Here is a 17,528-nt window from a genome sequence, read left to right as displayed (position 1 = left end):
TTGATTAGCATAATGTTGTCCCAGTAAGGTAAGCAAATCAGCAAAATAGTCCCATATAAATGTTGTCGAAATGTAAAGAAACATAAATGCATCCAAAATAATTCTATTGAATATTCTTAATATATGTGAATTGATTCGAACATATACAAATATTTTCGAAACTAACAAGCTATTTCATACAAAACAAGTCAGAAAATATACAGAAATACACAAATGATACAGACGGTCAAAAGAACCCTCGTACTCTCAATGAAGCTTTATGGAATCCTAAGGCAAACAATATAAACAATTTAATCAGTTTGGAAATTGATTAAAAACGCTGTACATGTGTATGTGTGAATAAAGCTTTAAATACGAGTATACTCGAAAACTGCAGATAGCCCTACCATAATATCACCCTAAATCGTGAGCAAGCATAAACAAAACTTACGCAAACTTTATGACGGTAGTTCTTTTTTATTTCTTGTTATTTCATTTACAATATTTAAAGTTAAGCAGTAGCTGCCACAATCCATGAGTAGAGTGAAGCCACATCAGAATAGACACCAGGGTAACCAGATTTGGCGCAACCATTACCCCAAGACACCACACCGACCAATTCATTGTTAGCAACCAGTGGACCACCGGAATCACCTTGGCAAGCATCCTTGTTCAAAGCATAAGCACAGACCATGGTGTCCAGAATTGATGTACCATATTTGTACTGGCTAGAGGCGCAATCAAGTTGATCCACAATATCCACGGAGACCTCTTGCAATGTTGTCGGCAAACTCAAGCAGGTAAGGTAGCATTTAGTGCCCCAACCAGTGACCACAGCTGGGGTTCCGGTTGCTGGTGTGGTCTGTGCCAATTTAATGTAACGAATGTTCGCCGATTCTGCCACTGGTGTAGCCAAACGCACAATACCGACATCATTGACCATAGTTTTGCTGTTGTATCCTGGATGGTAGGTGAATGAGCTTACGGCAACCAATTCACCGCCGGTCTTGTAATTGGTTGAGCCCAAACGAACGCGTATTTGACTAGCGGAGTACGATTGCAAGCAATGAGCGGCGGTGACGATGGTATTCTCATTGATAATGCTACCACCGCAGAAGTGTGAACCGCTAGCAGTTTGCAACGACACCTGATAAGGGTGTTGAGCAATGGTTGTGTCTACACCATTAACAATGCGCCCATCTAAGTCATCGGGCATAGCGGCACCACAGGCCAGGCTAACGAGTGCGAATAAGGCTACTAGACGAAACATTTTCAAAACTTGACTGATGTCGGTGAAGAATTGGCAAACGCCTTATATAGTCTAAAATGAGCCATGTCAGTACGGTATGCAGCGCTATCTTTGAAGTAAGCGCAGACTTACGGACTTTTGACATTTTAATTTTAGGCGTTCGATAGCATTGTCAAAACGCTGATTTTATCAGAGACATGAAGAATTTATGCTTTATAGACACTAAGTATAAATAGAGATTTTTATAATTTAGTATATACATAAGAAACCGGTTAGTTTAGTACAATAAACTAGCATTTGTTTATAAAGTTGTTTGAAACTGTTTCAATGTCGTATTAATTCTGTTCTAATTATTATTTTTGTTTATTGGCGTAGACACGGCTTTCGCGGCTGTTGCCGAATTTACAACAGCACCCCAGTCATTCTTTCTTTCCAACGAAGTGAAGGACTTCCTCCCACGGAGGGTACTGCGTCGAATACTTTTATAGCTGGTGTGTTTTTATCCATTCAGACAGAGCCGCTGTCTGTTAATTCGTTGAACTATGTCAATGTCGTCGTTCTACCGAATGCGATATTTGCCGTTACCAATGCGAAAAGGACTTTGAATCTTCTGCAGAACCTTTCCCTAGAAATAAGAAAAACTTATTTTGTAATTATGATTTACAAACGTCATTGATCTATTTAAGAACTCATTTATATAGTAATTTATTTTATTTTTTGCAGCTTCAATTCGGTTTAAAATGTCGATCCAAACCTGATTCCCCTTGGACAGTTGTCACGCCGGTCCATTGTGGTACCTAAATACTGCAAAGTATTGATCAAGAAGGCCCCTAAAATTTAGAAATTTTATCGTGCCACAAATACGTTGAGATGCCTAATATCAGTTCCGACTATTTCGCTAGTATACGGCTGTCGGAATGTTTCAACTTCAGTCTTACAAAGGATGGACAATTAAAAAGAAAGTTCCTGGATGTGTTCACCTCCCTTTCCGCTAGATAACTTTGTCAAAAATCGTCCAACAGGAGATTCAATTTTACACTTGAACGCCTATGGAGAAATATCCAGTATCCAACGATTGCGTCAAGATGATTTTGCTAAGGACAAGAAGTTTAATGGATCTCCTGAATTCTACTCTAGAATCGAATGATCTCGCAGGCGGACAAGAGCTAGTTCTTGACCAGCGCCTGTTAAGCTCGCGTGAATTATAATAACTCGTTCCCAATCTGATATAATTGGAACAAAAGTGACTTTTTTGCAAGCACATCGACTATAAAATTTCCAGTGATTCCACTATGACCACGATTCCAACTGATGCTGATAATGCAGTAGCGTTATGCTATCAATAGTGTGTATAGAAACTTCTTGACTAACTTTGAGCGCATAGTGCGCGTCTGTAAAGCTACAGTGCTGTCGGAGTGAATGATATCCTAGAGGCTGCACTTCAGAGCAATACCACTACTGCTACCTTAATGACAGGCATCTCTGCTTGAAAAGCACCACAATGATCCGTGGCATAAAACTATACTTGACGGAAAGTATCTTTCAAAAAACTCTTGCTCCAATCTTCCTTCTAAGCCTCGACTCAAGAATGAAAAGGCTCACTGTCACTCTCTCAAGCAACTTCGCCCATATTACCATAAATCATAGGAATAAATGAACAAAACTTTTATAAATTTTATGATAGTAGTTCTCTTTATTTCATGTTATTTTATTGAAAATATTTAAATTGAAGCAGTAGCTGCCACAATCCATGAGTAGAGTGAAGCCACATCTGAATATACACCAGGATAACCAGATTTGGCACAGCCATTACCCCAAGATACCACACCGACCAATTCACTGTTAGCAACCAGTGGACCACCGGAATCACCTTGGCAAGCATCCTTGTTCAAAGCATAAGCGCAGACCATGGTGTCCAGAATTGATGTACCATATTTGTACTGGCTAGAGGCGCAATCAAGTTGATCCACAATATCCACGGAGACCTCTTGCAATGTTGTTGGCAAACTCAAGCAGGTCAGGTAGCATTTAGTGCCCCAACCAGTGACCACAGCTGCGGTTCCGGTTGCTGGTGTGGTCTGCGCCAATTTAATGTAACGAATGTTTGCCGATTCAGCCACTGGTGTAGCCAAACGCACGATACCGACATCATTGACCATAGTTTTGCTGTTGTATCCTGGATGGTAGGTGAATGAGCTTACAGCAACCAATTCACCGCCGGTCTTGTAATTGGTTGAGCCCAAACGAACGCGTATTTGACTAGCGGAGTAGGATTGCAAGCAATGAGCGGCGGTGACGATGGTATTCTCATTGATAATGCTACCACCGCAGAAGTGTGAACCGCTAGCAGTTTGCAACGACACCTGATAAGGGTGCTGAGCAATGGTGGTGTCTACACCATTAACAATGCGCCCATCTAAGTCATCGGGCATAGCGGCACCACAGGCCAGGCCAACGAGTGCGAATAAGGCTACTAGACGAAACATTTTCAAAACTTGACTGATGTCGGTGAAGAATTGGCAAACGCCTTATATAGTGTAAAATGAGCCAACACAGTACAGTACGTACTATATAAACATTTTTAGAGTAAGTGTAGTGTACTTAGATCGAAGCTTTTGTTTTGCTGAGTTTTGACATTTTAATTCTCATCGTTCGATAACATTATCAGCTATGTGATGAATTCGCTTTTTAAAGATATTTGGTATTTCCAATACAAGAGGAATGTATACAATTTTGAATTATGACAAAAGATAATTTGAACTTAACTGTCTGGAAAAAGATTGTTGAATGACGCAACTGTCAATTGGTATTTAAATATTACGAGTGAGTATGTTATGTAATAAAAACATACATATGTGTGTATGTATTTTTATAATTCAATAAGAAATTCGATAGTTTGCTTTAAAAAAAAGAATACGCTTTTCTTAAAAAGTTTATTGATCGATTAGTCCTAATTATATTCAAAATGGTCCCAAGAAATAGGTTCTTTGTGTATATATGAAAGCGTTTTTCAACTGCAAAATCCTGTGGTGTCTGCATTCATAAAAATCAAATTACACATTTCGCCGAGCCACAAGAATCCTTTCCAAACTGTCAGAATTAAATATTGTTTCAATGACTGCATATAATATACTACTGAAGCACTGAAGCTAAGCCCATCTCTTAATTTGCCTTTACAAACCTGAAATATGTTCTTACTTATTCTACTTTCAACAGCGCGTTCAATATCCCAGAGCCAGAGAGTTGGCATTCACGATTATATGATTTACCCAAGACAAACACCTATAACCCCCAAACATCTAAGACCTTTACCTTTCTACGTGGAAAGCTTTTTTTGTACTTATGATTTACAAACGACTTTTATCGATTTATTTACAATCTAGATGGAAATTTCTTTTAGCAGCCAAAATTATACTTCACCTGATTGAATTTTATTGATTATAGAAGTGCTACTTATTTATATTTTCATAATTATGTTGCTCTCTTATTGTTGTGCCGTAGATAAGTGTATTAGCAGTTAGTGTTCAAAAAGCAAGTTATGATAAGAGCAGTAAGCTAGGTGAGATCAACGAAAATATGAAACGAATACAATATTTGGTACTTACTACTCATATAACCACGCACTAAAAAACTAAACAAGCCAGCCAAGCACATATTCCCGCCGAACAGAAGTATTTGGTATTTATTTCACAGATATTAGCTAAATGGCAACAGGTATAAAGTATAACTAGACTGCCAGAGTTATTAGACTACTGACTAAGTTCTTGAATACGTCACAAGGGGAGTTTCTATTGCATTAAATAGAAGTACTTCAATTCGCATGAGCAAGTATAGAACTTAGAACTAGAGATAGTTTGCTAAAGCGTATGGTATATTATTGTATGCAGTGAAACTCCTCATAACCGGAACTGAGAAATGTTCACATATGGGGGCCCCGCAAAAGCATATGTTTGAAATATATTCATAGAATTAGAAGATGTTACTCAGAACTATATTTCTACTGAACGAATAAATGTGAGCCAATGTCAGGCAGGAGTGAATGAATCACAATTATCCCATTTTAAGAAATATTCTCCGTTTATCATTCATAATATTACCAAAGTAATGTCAACGTCTGGTCATTGGAACGTATTCATATCCGGTTGTAAAATTCAGATTTTTATGGAAATATTATTGAAAACGTTGTGTTCATCAAACTTGTTCGGTAATTGGAAGTGTTCGATTATAAGAATTGTCCATAATGGGAACCTTCATGAAGAAGTTCGAATAGCACTTACCCGTCTGAAGAACAACAAATCGAGGCCGATGGATTGCCGGCCGAGCTATTCAAATACGGCGATGAAGAACTGATAAGGACCACGCATCAGCTTTTTTGTAGAATTTGGACAAAAGCATGCCCGACGATTGAAATTTAAGTGTACTCTGCCCAATCCACAAAAAGGAAACTCCACAATCTGCGCCAACTACCCTGGGATAAGCCTACTCAACATCGCATATAAGGTTATATCAAGCCTACTCAGTATATTTATTGATGCTTTATATTTTATTTTGGAAGCTGTGAACAAAACCTGAAACAATTTTTACTTTTAACAATGCAATAAAGTGACAAACTGATTAAAGAACGACTAAAGTAGAGGCGAATTTCACATTTCACTCCTTAGTACGCACAAATCTTGAACAATTTATAAATTGGCAGCAATTTCCAAAATCCAAGAACGTAGCTCAGCCACATCAGCATAAACCCCTGGATAGCCTTCCTTAGCGCAACCATTACCCCAGGATACAACACCGACCAGTTTGCCTTCTGCTGCCAATGGACCACCAGAATCACCCTGACAAGCATCACTTTTGGCTTCATAAGCGCATACCATAGTTGGTAAAATTTTGGAGGAGCCATACTTGTAATCGGTAGAGCCACAGTCTGCCCGAGATACAATGTTGACGTCGACCTTGAGCAATGAAGTGGGTAGTGAAATGCACCAGAAGTAGCATTTAACTCCCCAACCACTAACAACCGCGGGCGTACCAGATGCCGGAGTTTCTTCAGCCAATTCAATATAACGTATGCTTGCCGACTGAGCTACGGGTTCGGCCAATTTCACAATGGCAACATCGTTTTGTCGTTGTGTCTTGTTGTAACCAGGATGTGCGTAAAAAGCACGAACATTCACCAATTTACCACCACTATTGTGACTGGTTGAGCCCAAGCGAACTTGCAACTGATCGGCCGTAGTAGTTTGCAAACAATGTGCTGCAGTCACAACAGTGTCCTCATTGATAATGCTGCCACCGCAAAAATGTCCACTCTTACTTTGCAATGAGATCTGGTAGGGATGCAAATCAATAGTGGTTTCCTCGCCACTGACAATGCGCCCATTGAAATCGTTTATTAGGATTTCGCCAAAGGCGACGTTGAAGAGCAGAAAAATTGCTACGAAGCGAAACATGTCTGTTAATTCGTTGACTGTGTTTCTGAAAGATTTTGCTAAAGCTTTTATAGTCATAACTGAACCCGCTAACTCCCATGGATAAGCAACGTCATTGGTAATTTCTGTGTTAATACTTCGCCAAGTTGTAAATTATGAAATGAGAATATCCGTAATAGGTCAATTTGGTAAAACCCTCAAAATAACCATATTTCATAAGGGAAATTACGTTTAATATTATACTTAACTTAAAACCATTGAAACCTTATGATTTATTGATGGTGCTATGATATTGATTATATATTTTATGAACTTCTTGTGAGTTCATATAAAATCACAGTAGTTATAATAGATTAGATTAGGTTAATTTGGTAGGCCAATAAGCCACGCATAGACCAGATTGATCCTTCGCGATACCAGATGGAGTTCACTTGTTAAGTCCTAGAGGAATAGTCATCAGCCCTGATCTAGGCATTTCCTGCAGTCCTCTCGATCAGTTAGCGTTTTGCACATGACTTTTGCAATTTTGCACCCTGGTAACTCGTTCCATCGGGTTTTGATTTTCTTTACCACGCATTTGTCGAGGTCGTCGTGTAGACAATGCATGGGTTTCCCAATGTTGGTCACGTTTTCGGATGTTAGTCTAACACTATTTTTGACAATCTCGTCCACTATTTCATTGCCTCGATGCCTTTGTGTCTTGGCACATAGTAGAAGTTAAATTGCTTCCTTCTAGCAACATTTTCCACTACTACCTTGCTATCCAAGACACTTCTGGGCGGTATTTGATAAGAGCCTTGATTGCTGCTTGGCTGTCTACATAGATGTTGATTCTGGAATTGCCTGCAGATGTATAAATAACAAAGACCTCAGCTTGAAATATACTGCAGTGGTCCGGCAACTTAAAAGGTTGTCTTATGCCTAACTCTGGACAGTATATTCCCCTACTAACACCATCATCCATCTATATAGATATTTAGAGTCTTGCGCGTAGCTAACATACCTTTACGCCAGCCATCTTTTTCTATGTTTACTTTGTACCTTCTTTTCCAGTTAAAAAGTGGAGCCATGTTTGCCCAACCACCGAAGGTTCTATATGCAAATTCTCCTGCAACCAATAGCCGTCCCGCCGAATTTGCTGTGCAGTTTTCGGCGAAGAGGTCTATAGGTGGTAGGTTTAGTGCCAGTTGAAGAGCCGCTGTAGGAGTTGTTATATTAAATTAAGTGTACTGAATATGTAAATTTCATTGACAGTAAGAAAGTAAATTCATTTCTTTTGTTGGGTATAATCTTAATCTATAAATACAAATGTCTAGCAGCATTCCTAATTTACATACCTATCGAATTTCGATTGCGAAATATGCAGATTACCCCTACGACTTAATGATAGATCTGGATTGAATCTTGCTTTTATAAAGCGTTCTCCCTTAAATTAATTGCAACCCTCTTATGATAAACAGAATTTTTCCATCTAACAGCAATACTCGAAACTCCATCAGTGCCACAAAATGTGTTACCTCCACTTCCGTACTTCTCCTCTTTATTCTAACAGATTGACGGCATCTCGTACCAGATGGTCAAGTGTTATGAATCAGGACATGTACGGTACAGACTGTTCAGATGTAGTAGTTGTAGCCACTTCAATCAAACGATAGGTCAAAATAATCACAGCTACCGGAAAGGCAATCTTTCGAGTTGTTGTAAAGACACCTGGCGCATCTGAAGCAGCATGTGTTCTTTATCAGTCAATTGATAGATAAGTTGTAAAATAATGCACACAAAGCTACAAACATGGGACGTTGGACGATAAATGCACCCGAGAATAATTTTATAATTTAAAAATATAAAATATATAATCGTGATAACCAAACATTTTCAATTCCCTTTTTGACAAAATATACAAAATTAAAGAAGCTCAAGTACCGTAAAATAGATGCTCGCTACTCATTTCTTTTTATAATCAAATCAAAGCAACTTCAAGAAGAAGAAAATATATTGATAAAAATTGATAGACCTTTCGCTGGAACACAAACAAGTTATGTGTGTAGAGGGACTCCTCAAGGAGAGGTTCTCTTCCCACTTCTATGGTTTGTAATGCTGAACGAAATACTAGTCCAAATAAATGGTAAAGCAGTAGCATATGCAGACGATATAGTATTGTTGATATAAGGCATGTTTCCTTCAACAGTCAGTTAGATTATGGAAAGAGCACTACACAGTTTAAACCTATGGGCTACGAACAATAGCATATATGGCATACTACACTTGCAAGAGAATGGTCAGCAGGAATTTGGACCCTAAACCTAGTATAATCAGGCGGATATACACGGCTGGACAACGCTAAAGAAACAATACAACATCAGAAAATTAAATGGAAAACAAAGAGCATGTGCAGATATTAGTAGTGCAGTCAAGTAATGTCCGACTGATGCGCTTAATGTGATCCTGCATCAACTACCTACAGACAACTATATTCACAAAATAGTCTGCAAAAAGCATAAAAGAATTAGGTAATTGGAATCAGAAGAACTATGGACATAGTGATATCCTAAATCAACTCGGAGTAAACGTCAATAAATCAGACTACATATTCCCAAAGTTGGATTTCAGCAGTTACTTTCAGGTGAGATTACCCTCTAGACGAGAATGGAGAAGGGACAGAATAGGGCAGGAAGATACTATCTCAGTCTACTCAGTATATCGACGGATCCAAAATGGGCTATGAAGTAGGCACGAAAGTATATTCCGATGATCTGCATTTTCTCTCTCTATCCGTCTACCGAACTCGGCTAGCAACTTCCAAGCGGAAGTACTGGGCATAGAGAAGACTTGCAAAGCTCTATTGAATAACTACGAAATTATACAAAAAGTAACAGGCGGTTCTCCTGGCCTTGTCGTCGCCCATGACAAATTCCAGCATAACCCTAACTGCAAGAAGGCACTGAGCTCACTAGAAAAATGAATCCAAGGCAGACTTAATACTAAGCCCGCTAGGATCGGGCAGGAGAGAGCTGAATATAAAATTTCAACAATTAGCAAATAACAGATGGAAAAGTACAACAAAAAGCAATATAACTAAATAGATATGGCCAAAATATGAAAATAAACTAACGACTTATTAAATAGGTCTAGGAAAAGTACCTTCAGCTTAACTGCTGTCCGGTTATAGAAATTGTTTTTTATGAAAATATTAATGAAAACGTTGGGTTTTTTGAATCTTTATATTTTATTTTGCAATCTGTAAACAAAACCTGAAACAATTTTTACTTTTAACAATGAAATAAAGTGACAAAGCGATTAAGGAACGACTAAAGTAGAGGCGAATTTCACATTTCACTCCTTAGTACGCACAAATCTCGCACAATTTATAAACTGGCAGCAATTTCCAAAATCCAAGAACGTAGTTCAGCCACATCAGCATAAACGCCTGGATAGCCTTCCTTAGCGCAACCATTACCCCAGGATACAACACCGACCAGTTTGCCTTCTGCTGCCAATGGACCACCAGAATCACCCTGACAAGCATCACTCTTGGCTTCATAAGCGCATACCATTGTTGGTAAAATTTTGGAGGAGCCATACTTGTAATCGGTAGAGCCACAGTCTGCCCGAGATACAATGTTGACGTCGACCTTGAGCAATGAAGTGGGTAGTGAAATGCACCAGAAGTAGCATTTGACACCCCAACCACTAACAACCGCGGGCGTACCAGATGCCGGAGTTTCTTCAGCCAATTCAATATAACGTATGCTTGCCGACTGAGCTACGGGTTCGGCCAATTTCACAATGGCAACATCGTTTTGTCGTTGTGTCTTGTTGTAACCAGGATGTGCGTAAAAAGCACGAACATTCACCAATTTACCACCACTATTGTGACTGGTTGAGCCCAAGCGAACTTGCAACTGATCGGCCGTAGTAGTTTGCAAACAATGTGCTGCAGTCACAACAGTGTCCTCATTGATAATGCTGCCACCGCAAAAATGTCCACTCTTGCTTTGCAATGAGATCTGGTAGGGATGCAAATCAATGGTGGTTTCCTCGCCACTGACAATGCGCCCATTGAAATCGTTTATTAGGATTTCGCCAAAGGCGACGTTGAAGAGCAGAAAAATTGGTACGAAGCGAAACATGTCTGTTAATTCGTTGACTGTGTTTCTGAAAGATCTTGCTAAAGCTTTTATAGTCATAATTGAATCCGTTAACTCCCATGGATAAGCAGAGTCATTGGTAATTTCTGTATTAATACTTCCTCAAGTTGTAAATTATGAAATAGGAATAACGGTAGGTATATAGTTCAATTTGGTAAAACCACCAAAATAACCCTATTTCATAAGGGAATTTGCGTTTAAAATTGTACTTAACTTGAAACCTTTTAAAAGCAAATGATTTATTGATGGTGCAGGCGATATGATATTGATTATATATTTTATGACCTTCTTGTGAGTTCATATAAAATCACAGCGGTTATATTAGATTACAAATACTACTTTTAACGAAATGTAAGGCGATTACCGATTTAAAAAAATAGACAAATGATGCCATCTTATGATGTTGGCCTATGTGACTTACCAGATTGGTATTTCATGAAGATGTCGCCATGGACGTGATATTTTTATTTGTTGGAGAAAGCCTTGTCTTATTTAGAAATTGATTAATTTAGTTACTCATAGATCTTTAAGACATTTTTAGGATTAAATATTTATAACATCATCTGAAATATTCTGTAAATACGAATGTCTAGCAGCACTCCGGATTTTTATTCCTATACTATGGAACTTTGAATACGAGTTATACAGATTACCCTCACAATTTAATTAAACATATGGATTGAAGTTTGTTTTGTAAAGTTTTCTCTCTTAAGGTTATCCTCCTAAGATATAATATGTAATATTTTTTCATCTACACAGCAATACTCTAAACTCTAACAGTGCCGCTAAATGTGTTACCTCCACTTCCGTCCTTCTCCTTTTTAGATGTAGTATTCAAAAACATTGAGCGGCATCTCGTATCAGACTTTCTTATGTTATGAAGCAGGACATGTACGGTACAGACGGTTTGGGTGTAGTAGTTGAAACCACTTGAATTTGACTAACTTTATCTATAGGTCATAATAATAAACAGTCGCGATACCACAGCTACCGGAGGGCAATCTTTCGAGTTCTTGTGAAGGCAATTAGCGCACCTGACAGCCTGTGCTCTTTATCAGTGAATTGATAGATAAGTTGTAAAATAATGCGCACTCAGCTACGTAAGTGAATCGTTGGACGATAAGTGCGCCCGGAAAGAGTTTTATAATTAAAAAGATATAAAATATATAATCATGATTACCAAACATTTTTATATTCTTGTAGAGCAAAATATCCCCTTTTTGACAGAATATAAAAAAATTAAAGAAACTCAAGCACCCTAAAATAGATGCTCGCTACACATTTCTTTTTGTAACCAAATCAAATAAACGCAACTTCAAGAACAAGAAAATCCATTGACAAAGAGGGATGGATTTTTTTGCGATTCATTGCGTGTCAGGCAGACCTCGTGACTGCGGAAACGTACTATGAGTTTACTTGAGTCACAACTATCCGTCAGAAAAAACAAAACTCACATTCACTTTTAGCTCGGTGAAAACTTTCTATAGAATGGTCTTCCTTGCAAGCTCTATAGCTTTGCAATTTTCAGCGATTCTAATATGACCCGCGAGACACCGCATTTTCTTTCTGATTTTTTATGAACACTAACCGAATAATTGCCACGAGGGTAAGACGAAATATCTCCTGTCATCAAACAAACAGTCGTCTCACTCGCGACTAGGCTCCCACGTCATTGTTGGTAGTCATAACTTCGAAGTTGTAGATAATGTCGCCTATCTTGGAACCAGCATTAACAGCAACATCAATGTCAGCTTCGAAATCCAACGCAAGATAACTCTTACCAACGGGTGCTACTTTGAACTGCCTAGGCAACTGAGAAGTAAAGTCTCTTCCGACGAACAAAGACGAAACTCTATAAGTCACCCGTCCTACTATATGGTGCAGAGGCATGGACGATGACAACATCTGATGAGTCGGCGTTACGAGTTTTCGCGAAAAGGTTCTGCGGAAGATTTATGGACTTTTGTGCATTGGCAATGGCGAATATCGCATTCGATGGAACGATGAGCTGTTCGAGACATTGACATATGTAGTTCAGTGAATTAAGAGACAGCGGCTGCGCTGACTGGGTCATGTCGTCCGAATGAACGAAAACACTTCAGCTCTGTAAGTACTCAACGCAGTACCCGCCGGAGGAAGCAGAGGAAGAGGAAGACCTCCACTCCGTTGGAAAGACTAAGTGGACAAGGACCTGGCTTTGCTTGGAATCTCTAATTGGTGTCATCCTTGCGGAAAGAAGAAACGACTGGCAAGCTGTTGCTAACTCGCCTATAATCGCATAAGCGGTGTCTACGCCAGTAAAGAAGAAGAACCGAATAACTGCATAAAACAAATACATATATAAACTCAATATCATTCATTTATTCATTAGGTAAAAAGTAAAAATATGTATTGCTTTTGACTTTTCTTTAAAAAAAACTAGAAACTCCTTACAGAGAGCGAGCAGTTTCCTCGATCCAAGAACGTTCATCGGCAACATCACTGTAGACACCTGGGTAACCATCTGAACCGCAACCTCTGCCCCAAGACACAACACCGACCAATTCATTATCAGCAACCAATGGGCCGCCGGAATCGCCTTGGCATGCGTCTTTGCCGAGATCGTATGCACAGACCATGGTATCACCGATTTCAGAGCCGTATTTGTATTCCTTGGATGCACAAGCGTTCCTGTCAACAATACCGACCTCAACTTCTTGCAAAATTTCCGGAGACTTGGTGCACCACAGTGAGCACTTAACACCCCAACCAGTGACAACAGCACGAGTACCAGTAGCTGGCGTACGTTCGGCCAAACGAATATAACGGATGCGTGAGGTTTCAGCGACCGAATCAGACAATTTTATTACAGCAACATCATTCACGTGAGTTTTGCTATTGTAGCCAGGATGATTTCTGAAAGCACGAGTGCGCACAGTACGACCATCCTTGTTGTAGTAGGTAGAGCCAAGACGAACCTGAATTTCATCAGCTGTGATTGATTGCAAGCAATGAGCCGCTGTTACAATGGTGGTATCATCGATGATACTGCCACCGCAAAAGTGGAAGCCATTCAGTTTTTGCAAAGACACTTGGTATGGATGAGCCTCGATGGATGTATCCACACCTTTTACGATACGACCATAAAAGTCGTTACTGGGTACGGTGCCGGCAAAGGCAGCGCTCACTAGAGCAAACAATGTAATGAAACGGAACATGTCGCCGAAATGTTTTGAACTGTGCGAAGACTTGTCACGACATCTGATTTATATAGCCCACTAAAGACCATTGTCCTATGAAAACGAGAGATTTAGACAACAAATTGATACATTCGTAAAGTTATCTTATGTGTACTTATGTATAGTCATTGATCTTTGAGTGTGAAAAACCCGATTCTGTACAAGTAAAAGAACAACTGCACATGCTTCTAAAATGGTGATTTCCAAAATCTCTTATCAATTTTAAGAAAGTATCGATCCATCATTAGATAGACCGCAAAATAATTAACTACATGAGTGGTAAATTATCGGAAATATAACCATACATACATACATATATGTATATATTATATATTTGTTTAATCAATGGACACTCCTCAAAATGTGATAAATACTTAACACTGGCAATTTGGAAAAACCCAAAATTTATACGTCAGTCATACTTGAGTGGTCAGTTAAAATAAAATGTGTATTAATCAAAAATAATTCAATAAGACATATACAAGTATATATGTATATATATTTTACTCGTACTTATATTATGAACAGTTAATGGGTTTGAGAGTAGAGTCTCAACGCTTCTGCATCTGTCACATGGTACATAAGTATTGTGTTCCAGAATTTTATCACTCAAGTTTAAAAAAACGGGTTTAAGATTTTATAACATATTGTTAGGCTACATATAAATAAAAACAGATTTATATTTTATTTTATTGGCATATATTCTTTCCTTACATGCTAAAAAAATTAAATCCGAAGACCTTTCGCTCAATGGCTGTTATCGCAAGACATTTAACTAGACAGGATTTAAGCGTAAACCACTTCTGCGTCGTTTCGAACTGTGTATCCACTCGAAGGCATGAAGCCTGTTCTATCGGCAGAAAGTTTACCATTTTCTGGGATTCACAAGGTATGATCTACTGTGACTTTCTGGATAAGTGTAAAACCATCACCAGACTCTACTTTTGATGGATTATTGGGCCAATTCAAAGTCGATTTGCTTGTATGTATATAAACTTTCAAAATAGGCGTCGATGCAGCGTGCCAGCGGGTTTTCCAAACATCGAAGGCGTCACGAACGGCATTCTCCGGAAAAGTCTTGAGAGCCGAGGTGTATGCTGCTTGGATCCCGTCTGTCGTATCAAAATGCTTGCCTTTTAACGGTCTTTTCAAGCAAGGAAACAAAAACAAGTCCGGGGGCCACATCTGGGCTGTAGGGTGGCTGCGGAAGCGTTAGAATGCCGGCCTTGGTTAGGTTCAAATTTTCTTAGCACACTTCCACTCGGCGCAATTTCTGGTGCAGTGAGCATATGTTCAAGTGCTCCGCTACAATGTCATGAGCCACAGATTTTGATAAATTTAACATCAGAGCAATAAAACGAATACTTAGTCGAGGGTTTGAGTTCAAAACTTTGCGCATACAAGTCAATTGTCAGTGTTTGTAGAAGTCGCAGGTCTCCCAGCACGATCCTAATCAGCGACCTCTTCCCGTCCCTCCAAAAAGACCTGGTGCCACCGAAACACACCACTTCTTGCTAAAGCAACATCTGGGTAAACCGGCTTGATCATTTCAAACGTCTCTGTCGCAGATTTACCGAGTTTCACACAGAATTTAATCGCGTCAATAAAATTAGGTATACATTTCTTAAATTAAACAAAAAAAAATTATTACTTATAGCTATTGTTTTTGTTTTAATATATGCATTAATTCTACTGATAAAAGACTACTGTAACTAATCATTTCCGTCAAGATAATGCTATCATTTTTATAATTAAAAATTAAACAAATAGTAGTTATCAAGCTTTCTTGGTAATGCTACAAAAAGCTCTCGTAAGCTGTGCCTTAAAGTGAGTATTAGGCAATGGCGGTTGTGTGAGATTATATGTAGGGTGTAAGAGATTTTATATGTACAACGATACTATCTCTCATTCTTTGAAACTTTTCGGTCGACTTTTTGCGCAATGAGAACACGCTAACCGACTTTAACAGGGACTAACTGCTACAATTATCAGTCGCGCGAAACATTCAAAATTGTAGAAACAGCTTTTTCTGATAACGTGGATTTCCAACAGAAAACCCAAACTATCTGAAGCTTAACAAGAAACGCTAGCCTCAAAAAGTGCCAAAATAAGATTTACAACTACTACATTTAATTGATATCAAGTAGTTGAGTTGAGTGATAACATATTTTAGTATGTATATTTGCCATCGCTCCAATAAATCTTTCATATACAAATTTGCTGATAATTTCTTGGTTACATTTCACAATCCTAAATCGCTTGACAGGGCGATCGTCTAAAATCAGTCCTCTTTCGTACGTTGTTAAAGGTGGAGCGCTACAAAGCCCATCTACGTATATTCACCACTCACATTCCAAAATGTTGAAGATCGCTATCGTATTATCGGTATTTGCCTGCGCGCTAGCCGCACCCAAACCTGCAGGGCTGCAACCACTTTTGGATGGACGTATTGTCGGCGGTGCTGCGACCACAATTAGCTCTTTCCCATGGCAAATATCTTTACAGCGATCCGGCTCACATTCATGTGGTGGCTCCGTTTACAGCGAAAATATCATTGTGACGGCTGCACATTGTCTTTCTGATAATCCATCACTTACTACACTGAGGGTACGTGCCGGTTCGTCTTACTGGAATTCTGGCGGTAAACTTTCTGAGATTGCCGCATTCAAGGTCCACGAACTGTACGGTTCAAATGGCATGGCCCACGATATTGCTTTAATACGTTTAGCCAGTCCACTTACGTTTAGCTCGACCATTAAACCAATTGCTTTGGCTGAGACAGCACCAGCAGATGATGTCGTAGCGGTTGTGTCCGGTTGGGGTACTAAACTTTCTGGTTCACAGACGTTACCCACGCAATTACAGTATGTGAATTTGGAAGTTGTCAGTTTGGAAAAGTGTGCCTCGAGTATTTATGGCTATGGTAGTCAAAATGTTTTAGAAACTATGATCTGTGCCTATACTGTGGGCAAAGATGCATGTCAAGGAGATTCTGGTGGTCCAATGGTTGCGGGTGGCGTGCTGGTCGGAGTTGTATCGTGGGGTTACGGTTGCGCTTACCCCAATTATCCGGGTGTATACTCAGATGTGGCTTCCCTGCGCGTATGGATAGAAAACACTGCTGTAACTATTTAAGTTCTCTGATGTAGATATTTGTGTCTTAGCTGTTTTGTAATTCTTCACAGTTTAATAACATAATAATTACAATAGAAGCGATCCCTAATTTAGTACAATATTAAAAATCAAAGCGTTGTTTTGCATTTTGTACACAAATAAAAATGTATTATTGTTACCGACTTTTTATTTATCCATACCACGGTGGTGTTACCATACACCAGTCATAAAGTAATCTCGAGGGAAGCTGGCTGTTAGCTGGCTCCATAAAAGAAAAGCAGGCACCATAGCTAGCCAATGCTTAGCTGACGCTCGCACCGCGATGTGATGTGAGTTAACAGTCATAATGTAATCTCGCAGGAAGCTGGCTGTCAGCTGGCTCTATAAAAGAAAA

The 17,528-nt window shown here is 39.1% G+C and overlaps 6 protein-coding genes across 6 annotated transcripts; 1 reads left to right on the top strand and 5 right to left on the bottom strand.

The window, feature by feature from the left end:
- Positions 1-436: 436 nt before the first annotated feature.
- LOC125777840 (trypsin-like) lies at positions 437-1,278 on the bottom strand. The gene has a single exon (XM_049453756.1). It carries the CDS (start codon positions 1,247-1,249, stop codon positions 491-493), a length of 759 nt encoding a protein of 252 aa, XP_049309713.1. The 5' UTR covers positions 1,250-1,278; the 3' UTR covers positions 437-490.
- A 1,614-nt stretch (positions 1,279-2,892) lies between these two features.
- Positions 2,893-3,749, bottom strand: LOC125777839 (trypsin-like). Its single transcript, XM_049453754.1, has one exon. It carries the CDS (start codon positions 3,712-3,714, stop codon positions 2,950-2,952), a length of 765 nt encoding a protein of 254 aa, XP_049309711.1. The 5' UTR covers positions 3,715-3,749; the 3' UTR covers positions 2,893-2,949.
- A 1,999-nt stretch (positions 3,750-5,748) lies between these two features.
- Positions 5,749-6,712, bottom strand: LOC125775300 (trypsin-like). The gene has a single exon (XM_011208196.4). The coding sequence runs from the start codon at positions 6,673-6,675 to the stop codon at positions 5,911-5,913; it is 765 nt and encodes a 254-aa protein (XP_011206498.2). The 5' UTR covers positions 6,676-6,712; the 3' UTR covers positions 5,749-5,910.
- On the bottom strand, positions 5,749-10,802 carry LOC105228380 (trypsin). The gene is made up of 2 exons (XM_049453755.1): positions 9,906-10,802; positions 5,749-5,796 (listed from the first exon to the last, which is right to left on the bottom strand). Exon 1 carries the CDS (start codon positions 10,782-10,784, stop codon positions 10,020-10,022), a length of 765 nt encoding a protein of 254 aa, XP_049309712.1. The 5' UTR covers positions 10,785-10,802; the 3' UTR covers positions 5,749-5,796; positions 9,906-10,019.
- A 2,339-nt stretch (positions 10,803-13,141) lies between these two features.
- LOC105228381 (trypsin) lies at positions 13,142-14,037 on the bottom strand. The gene has a single exon (XM_011208198.4). It carries the CDS (start codon positions 13,997-13,999, stop codon positions 13,232-13,234), a length of 768 nt encoding a protein of 255 aa, XP_011206500.3. The 5' UTR covers positions 14,000-14,037; the 3' UTR covers positions 13,142-13,231.
- A 2,217-nt stretch (positions 14,038-16,254) lies between these two features.
- LOC105228379 (trypsin alpha) lies at positions 16,255-17,316 on the top strand. Its single transcript, XM_011208195.4, has one exon. The coding sequence runs from the start codon at positions 16,379-16,381 to the stop codon at positions 17,153-17,155; it is 777 nt and encodes a 258-aa protein (XP_011206497.2). The 5' UTR covers positions 16,255-16,378; the 3' UTR covers positions 17,156-17,316.
- The last annotated feature ends 212 nt before the right edge of the window (positions 17,317-17,528 follow it).

The sequence above is a fragment of the Bactrocera dorsalis genome, chromosome 3 (genome assembly GCF_023373825.1).
Source record: "Bactrocera dorsalis isolate Fly_Bdor chromosome 3, ASM2337382v1, whole genome shotgun sequence".
Lineage (NCBI taxonomy): Eukaryota > Metazoa > Arthropoda > Insecta > Diptera > Tephritidae > Bactrocera > Bactrocera dorsalis.
The sequence above is the reverse complement of the archived record's forward strand: the minus strand, read 5'-3'. Positions and strand labels throughout refer to the sequence as shown.

What these genes read in the sequence shown, in the direction of transcription:
- LOC125777840 (XM_049453756.1), bottom strand. Translation starts at nt 1,249, where the DNA reads ATGTTTCGTCTAGTAGCCTTATTCGCACTCGTTAGCCTGGCCTGTGGT.
- LOC105228381 (XM_011208198.4), bottom strand. Translation starts at nt 13,999, where the DNA reads ATGTTCCGTTTCATTACATTGTTTGCTCTAGTGAGCGCTGCCTTTGCC.
- LOC105228380 (XM_049453755.1), bottom strand. Translation starts at nt 10,784, where the DNA reads ATGTTTCGCTTCGTACCAATTTTTCTGCTCTTCAACGTCGCCTTTGGC.
- LOC105228379 (XM_011208195.4), top strand. Translation starts at nt 16,379, where the DNA reads ATGTTGAAGATCGCTATCGTATTATCGGTATTTGCCTGCGCGCTAGCC.
- LOC125777839 (XM_049453754.1), bottom strand. Translation starts at nt 3,714, where the DNA reads ATGTTTCGTCTAGTAGCCTTATTCGCACTCGTTGGCCTGGCCTGTGGT.
- LOC125775300 (XM_011208196.4), bottom strand. Translation starts at nt 6,675, where the DNA reads ATGTTTCGCTTCGTAGCAATTTTTCTGCTCTTCAACGTCGCCTTTGGC.